This window comes from Ictalurus furcatus, chromosome 23 (genome assembly GCF_023375685.1).
Source record: "Ictalurus furcatus strain D&B chromosome 23, Billie_1.0, whole genome shotgun sequence".
Classification (NCBI taxonomy): Eukaryota; Metazoa; Chordata; class Actinopteri; order Siluriformes; family Ictaluridae; genus Ictalurus; species Ictalurus furcatus.
In genome coordinates, this window is record NC_071277.1 from 17,556,259 (window position 1) to 17,564,526 (window position 8,268).

The window sequence follows — 8,268 nt, forward strand, 5'->3', positions numbered from 1 at the left end:
TATAACCGCTATATAATTTAATGCATACTTTCGAAACGGTTCTGTGACCAAAAAAAAAAAACAAAAAAATATACATAAAATGCATTACTAAAGAAAAACAAAGTTACTGGTTGATGTTAAAGGCGCTCAATTGGCCTTGCTGTCAGATAGGGGCGTGATTTATGTAATAAACAAATAAATAAATAAATAAATAAATAAATAAATAAATAAATAAAGAGTGGGCGTGGCTTGTGGCTCTGTGGGACGGATCACAAGCGCTACCTTAGTAACTTTAAAGTTTTGCCTGTACTGATAAGGCGAAATCCTTCTGCGCACGAGCATCATGCAGCATGTTTGACAATCCTAATGAAATGTTGAGGGGGGGGAAAAAGTTAAACGTGCTCAAGCATGTAAAAAATCTCGGCATACAGAAGGAGCTCGAGCCGCGGCGCATTAGTATGCGACTGGAGAAGCGCACGAGCAGAGGCAGAGGCAGAGCGCGAGGCGAGACGCGCTCCAGAGAGAGAGAGAGAGAGAGAGAGAGAGAGAGAGAGAGAGAGAGAGAGAGAGACGTGACATTCTGTATTTCCAGCACGCGATCCGTTGCGACTTACCTTCAGACAGAAGCGCCAGCAGCAAAACGGTGAAGATTGAGATCGCGCGGCTCATGTTTACGAGTTGCAATCGCTGTATCGCTCCTCGAGCACCGTGATGCAATTCAGCAGGTTGTCCTTATGTTTGTTTGTTTGTTTGTTTTTCTGAAAGACAGAGAGAGAAAACGCACAGAGCGCACCACACGCGCTCTTCCTCTGCTCTTGTTTACTACAGTTGCTCCAAAAATGTCTTAGATGAGAAATGTATATATATATATATATTAAATCTCCTCCTCTTCGTGCCTTTTCCCTCTCTTCCTTGCTCCAAAGTGACCCCTTAAGAGAAAACAACGACCGACAGGCACGCAAATATCCCTCACGCGAAGAGCATCCCCGCACGCGCCAGATGAGAGGACCAGATGAAGTGAAAACCAAGGTTGCTTATCGCAGAGCGCGCGCTCTCTCTCGCTCTCTCACTGGTGTATCTCCCAGTCCGGATTCTCTCTCGGAATGCGGCGCGAGCGAGCGGATCAGCAGCGCGACACTACGCGCATAGTTAGCGCGAGGCAGAGTCAAGAGCGGAGCCCGCACGAGCTCTGATTGGCAGCTCGAGGAGGGAAAACGGCCGGCCAGTTCTAAGCGGGGGCGGGGCTCAAGGGAGGCGAGCTAGCCAATCACAGGGTGGGAGGGGCGGGGTGAAGAAAGGAGCGAGAACAGAATATTAAAGCGATTTATAGGGAATGTGTGCAGGTACTGCGGTATTCCTCCTGACAGTGTGTGCAGGGGAAATACACACACACACACACACACACACACACACACATGGCATATAGTAGGTCATAATATATTAAGAAAAAGAAGATAAAGAAGAACAATGAGAAGGACAAGAAGGCACTTTACATATAGCAGGTTTCGTTTAAGTTCAAATGAAAGCAGAAATATGAAAAGAACAATAGCATGAAGGAGAAAATCCATACAAATCACAATAAAAGAAATATATAAACAAATAAATACATTTGTAAATTAGAGATGGTACTGAGTGGTGGATTGGATAGAGGAATATTGGTTTTTGGATTTCAGAAAAAAAAGACTTGATTGTATTTTTTCATGAGGATTGTTTTTTTTAAAATTATATTAATACTTTATTATATTTATTATAATTGCAGTAAAAATGATTTTTCTATGTAAATAAAATTTAAACTGAATATAAAACCCTGCAGCTTTATATATATATATATATATATATATATATATATATATATATATATATATATATATATATATATATCTGCTTGAATATCAGCTGATATCAATACCTCCTCACATATATATCAGCTGATATTCAAGGTTTCCATACTGTTATCAGAAAAGAAACAGAAAAATGCTATCTATAATGTAAATAAATAAATGATATGTAAATTTTAAAAAAAATCATGCTATCCAAAACTTACTTGTTGCAATGGTGTGACAATCAAATAAAAATAGTATGAAATAATAACCAAAGAATTCTGATTAGCGGAAGTTCTGCGTGTTTTGCCACTCAGTTGCAGATTTTTCATCAAAATCACGCACAAATTTTGCCTGTCTAATATTTAATAATATCTGACGTTTGAAGCAAAGTACTTTCTTTGTCAAACTACAAACTTTCCCAAATGGCACTATTTAATAAATTATACAGCACAATAAAACAGGGCATACGGGTTAATTTGGTTTATTTCGATTCGGGATGTTATCGGAAAATAGTCCCAATGAAATCCAATGAATATGTTAGCCTGAAGGCTGATTGGCATGTCCAAAGTGTCCGTAGTGTATGAATGGGTGTGTGAGTGTGTGTGTGATTGTGCCCTGTGATGGATTGGCACCCTGTCCAGGGTGTACCCCGCCTTGTGCCCGATGCTCCCTGGGATAGGCTCCAGGTTTCCCCGTGACCCTGAAAAGGATAAGCAGTATAGAAGATGGATGGATGGATGGATGGATGCTAGCCTGAAGGTTATCGATGAGCTAGCGTGTGCCAAATTAATGACAAAATTCGCAGTTAGAAGATATATACGCATTCAAAAATTTACAGTCTCTCTCTACCACCAATCCGGATCAACAATTTTGATGACATCATTCTGCACTTCATCTTCTCATCGGATTTTCTATCCAATCAGTTGCTGTCTAGAATCTGAAGCGTCCCACCGCCAACATTATAAGAATCACCTTGCTGTTGTTGAGCGAGAGAAATCCGAGCAGCAAGCATGGGTCGTAAATATGTGAACAGGTGGAAAATCCTCCACAAGTGAATCCAATGTATCGTTATTGCTCAGACTCGCGTCCATGGTACTAACTGTCAAGTACGTCTTAGCCCCCGGCTATGAGGTATGCTAAACACTACTGGCTATTCAAATAGGGGGAGGAGCCGCCCGATATGTCCATCCTGATTTCCTGTTTCCGTGGAAATTACGTCAACTCATCGAATTTCAAGGCACTTCAGGGGGACTTTAAAGAACTTTCAAGTCTTCATTGTGCAGATCAACAGGATTGAACTAGTTATAATACACGACACAATTTATTTTTTAAAATAAATAAATAAATAATCAATATTTAAAAAGATCCCACAGAGACAACAGGAAATAAAGACAACCTATCATTTAATGTATGGCTTTTCATTTGAGTAAAAAAATGACAAGCCAGTGAAGTAACTGATTTAGAAATGTACAAGACTGTCAGATGGATTGAGTTAAAACCGAATCAGTTTAAGAAGAGATTATCAAGCAGATTATCTTGTAGGCTATTTGTTTGAGATGAATTCCTTATCTTTTTCAAAGCATAGGACTGAATGGCATGTGCACGTGCGATTCAACCCTCCCTGTTCACCAGCTTTTAAAACTCACCAGTGAACTGTATCTATCAAGTGCTCTTGTCACAATATTTTCACCTTCAGTCACTCACGAATAACATTTAAAGGATACCAAACTGAAGCCTTATGCTCCCACTTTTGACGATTTCCCCTTTCCTACCACTAATGCCCTTGTACTTTTATCCAAGTACTCCCCCATGGCACGCTCTTCAAAATATTCAGGATGTAAGGCATAAGTGAAAGGACTCTGTGTTGCCGTGTCCCTGCAAGGTCAGCCGCTCAGGGTGGAGGATGGACGCAGCTCCAGCAGGGCTGAGCCGTCTGCTGCTTCGGACAGACTGATGACACGACAGAGGAGACGAGGGAAAGCTAGCGAATGTCAATTAGCCAAAGCCTGAATGACACGTATCATGCTCATGCAGATGCTCAGCTCAGTAGATAAAAGCGGCCATGTTTTAATAGCACTTCAGAGACGTGCTTTCAGAGAACAATGGAGAATACGATGTGCATTAATTACGTTTGATTTACTGCTCGGCCCATTGAAAAGCAATTAATCAGCAAGGCGTCACTGAGTATTGCCTATGCATTGCTCCGGGTCTGAGCCTTTCTTTTATTACACACGTCGTAAAACTGTTCATTGTAGTGTAACCCAAACCAAATGTAAATAAACTGTACTCAGCAGACTGCTTTTATTTATTTATTTATTTTCTAACTTCTTTTTATTCCATTTTATCAAGTGCAGTCGTACAGTACAATTAGTAATTCAGCGATATAGCACAGGTATAAATGTCTTACAGGGCGGTCCATGGTTTCCAATATCCTCTGAGTGTCCACACATATTTCCCTCTCATGGGACAAAATGGTAAGTAAGGGGTTACAACCACCGATACAGTAAATAGATCAAAATAAATCAAAAAAGACAAAAATAGACGCACAGTAATAATGAATAAATAATAGTAATGCGTGAATAACATCAAGATGGTGTTCAGATTTAGATAACAAAGAGAATCCACTCCGACTCCTACAACAAATCACATGAGAGAATATGAGATGATCGGGGACCATTTCATTGAAAATATTTCTGTTTTTGCAGTAATATATTCCATGTAATAAACATCCTTCACCCTTTCGCTCCATTGTGATATCGTGGGGGTCTGCGGCTTCAGCCAGGAGCCCGTAATCATCTTCTTAGCTATTAAGAGTAAGACTCTCAGTAAGAATGTCATATTATTGTTCTCCACATCCTTTGGAAGTAATCCCAATAAATAACAAGATGGTTCTAAAGGCAGTTCTGTATGTAGACATTTTTTTCATTTCATTTTGTATGCTTCGCTAATATTCTGTTAATTTTGGACAGTCAAAGAATATGCGTGCATGGTCTCCCACCAGGCCGCAGCCCCTCCAACATTGATCTGATCTGTCTCCAAATTTTGAGGTAATAAGGGGAGTTCTGAAAAATCTCATCTTGACTTTCCATTCAAATTCCCTCCAAATGGGGCTGTTTGTTATTTTGCGTCCCTCTCCGCAAGATAGTGCGCATTTTTCATCTGGAACGATGGTATTCATCTCCAGTTCCCATTTTTCCTTAACGTCCAAACTGCCACCCTTTAGTTCTTCTTGTAAGATCTTATATATGTGTGAAATGATCTTCTTTTTAATGGTTCTTTTGATTATTAACATAAAAAAAAAATCTATATTGGATGGCGAAGTGCATAGTTTATCCCATTCTTTGGTGTGTCTGTAAATAATGCCTTAGCTGAAGGTATCTAAAAAAAATCATGGGCTGGCAAATTATATTTATGTTGGAGCTGTTCAAATGACAATAGGACTCCTCCCGCAAATAACTGATCTAACATAATGAGACCATTTTCTTCCCATTTTTTAAACCCTGCGTCTAATTGGGATGGAAGAAAGTCAGTATTGTGTATCTTCATCATTCTAGAAATGAATGTGGGGAGTCTTAGCTTCTTTCTCACACTTGCCCAAATCTTTAAAGTGGTTTACCCATTGATTGCTTATTTTTTTTTCACTCTCCAAATATCTTGGTGCATAAATGGGACTGTGTCTAGAGGGACAGTAGAGCATTCACTCTGTTCCATCCCGACCCAAATGGCATCTTTATCTTGAGAAATCCAGGAGACCATAGCAGACTGCTTTTTTTTTTATTTTTTATTTATTTATTTTTTTTAATTTGATTTCTTTTTGGGTTTAAATTTTTGTACTTCTTGTAATTGATTCTTGGAGGACGTTCTTTGAGGATGAGAGTTATAAGCCATTATTATCTAGACATTATTTTCTTATGCCACAGTGCTGTTGAGTTCCTTATTCTGATTGGTTAGAAGGTGTTACACTGTGAAACCGGATAGTTAATTTAACTCAAAAAATCTGAGGAAACTAATTACCTCAAAATTTTTGAGTGGATAAGTCAATTTCTTTAAGCCAAATACACTTAAATATAACAAAAAAATTCTACGTAATTTGAAATAAATTTCCGTTATATTTAAGTGTATTTGGCTTAAAGAAATTGACTTATCCACTCAAAAATTTTGAGGTAATTAGTTTCCTCAGATTTTTTGAGTTAAATTAACTATCCGGTTTTACAGTCAGTGTGTATATACGTTCTTCAGGTCTTGGGAGTAAACTTGGGAGAAAACCCTAGCCAAACATGGGAGTTTTTATTATTAAAACTCAGCCTTTCATTACTTGCATCACTGTCAGCGTGTCTGTCCTTGGGCTGAATTGTTCCCCAGTTATTTTCACTTTGGGTAAAACCATTTCTCAAACAAACAAATGTTAAAAATGGAAAATGCTTCTTCATTAACTGGCCCGTTGAAATCATAGATTTTTCCAAAATGTCTCTGGGATTTAATGTATCTCCAAATGTAATATGATGACTTCCATGTGTTTGCTGCCAAACGTATAGTTCCAGAGACTGTCTTATCAAAAATTCTGCAGTGGAGATCAGCAATGTCTGGCTCTGATGATCTTCATTACTTCGTACTTTTTCCTCTTAATGGATATGAGAATTGGGTGTAATCACAGTCTGTTTATCAGCTTTTACCCAAGACTCTGTAGTAGGGGTCAGGACTCCAGGGCACAAGATTACCGTACAACCAATCCATTTTCTTCCAAACAAGGAGGTAAACAAGACAGGAAATAGCACCAGAGAAACATCAGAGGACTAGAAAACCATGTTTGGCTGCTAGGGAAACAAATTGGCATAACTTTTTAGACATTCCAACCAGAAACAAGGACTATACAGTATGTTTATGTAGTATATTGTAATGCTCAGCCTCACAACCAGGCGCCTCAGCTCACACCCGGTCTGTGAAAGCAATAACAAATGCACGTGCACCTGAAACAGGAAGACCTCCAATTGCCTGCGGCTGGAGTGCCATGATTACCCCAAGCAGTCCCAGCTGGCATGCAATCAGAGACAGACAAAAGAGCTGCATGCTAGGGAAACAGAGTTTGATGCTGGATGTGCTGTCACAGAGTAAAACCGGTGACTAATCCTCTCTCTGGTACATAGATGCCCCGGAGGAAATCTGTCCTCCAGCCCACTGTTGACGATGCTCACCACTTGCACTGGATCCCAGAAGGATGGAGTTCATTACCTTATAATTATCACATGATACTTTTTTATTCATTTACATTTAATTCTGTGGAATGTCCACAAGCCAAGTCAGTTCCTGTTATCACTTATGTTACCGCAGCTGGCAGTTAAAACAGCTCGGACACTGAAGACCCCTTCCAAAAATGATAAATAGACATCTCTTCTTAGAAAACATCACCTTAGCTATATATATATATATATATATATATATATATATATATATATATATATATATATATATATATGTATGTATGTATATGTATAACATCATATAGGCACTGTCAGAAAGGGGTCAAATATACAGAAGATGCCGGAAAAGCAAAGAATGTGCAGGACCTGGAGGATTTTTCTGAAGAACAGTGGGTAGTTTAACTGCTCAGGACAAACAAGGGACTCGTGAACGACTCTCACAAAACATACACACAGTCGTTGATCATCCAGGTAACGACACACCGTATTAAGAATCAAGGTTATGTAAACTTTTGAACCGGTTCATTTGTGTAAATTCATTGTGTTATTATTGTGTCTTGTGGACTCTCTGTTATGTGAAATAGCTTATTCATGGCGGTACTAAATAAAAAACAAATAACAATTTTTATGATCCCTATGATTAAAAATAAATAACATTTAACAGATCGCACAAGGCATATGTAAACTTATGACCTCAACTGTATGTGATTTCCAAAATATGCTGAACAGCATGTGAGAGAGACTACACTTAATGGCCCAATAATAAGAAGAAGAAGAAGAAGAGGAAGAAGAAGAAGAAGAATTCAATTTAATAATAGGAGCTACAATTGGTAAATATTGAGCCTATTTTTTTGTTTGTCAAGAAAATGAGGAATAATCCAAAAAGTGGTTTGAACTAATCATCAAACCAAAGAGCACGCACCTTACATCAAATATTAATCTAATTATCTACTCTGAAAAATCATTTGCAAAGGGGGAGAAGAAAAAAAAAGAAAGAAAGAAACACATGCCTTGCACATTTTGAGAAGAAGCTCCTGATTTCCATCTGAGCAAGTGTCTGATATCTCCTGGAGTTTAGTTATACATGAAATATTCAGATGATTGAACGTGGTATGACTTTTTCTCTGTGTCTGGCTTAAACAGATTGGAGCTCAGAGGGAGCACAGCAGGTCAGCACAGTAAAAGCCAAGGCACATCAGATAGTCAGGAGAGGGTTCTTAGTGCAAGTAAGATCTGTCTGTAAATGTCTCAATGACTTGCACACTTGG

The 8,268-nt window shown here is 38.7% G+C and overlaps 1 protein-coding gene across 1 annotated transcript in view; it reads right to left on the minus strand.

Annotated features, from left to right (window-relative positions):
* iglon5 (IgLON family member 5) overlaps positions 1-1,213 on the minus strand; it is a 142,209-nt gene extending 140,996 nt beyond the window's left edge. Inside the window, exon 1 of the mRNA XM_053612017.1 lies at positions 594-1,213. Within this exon, the coding sequence (XP_053467992.1) occupies positions 594-648 (55 nt within the window). The 5' untranslated portion in view covers positions 649-1,213. The remainder of the gene's footprint in view (positions 1-593) is intronic.
* Between the last annotated feature and the right edge of the window lie 7,055 nt (positions 1,214-8,268).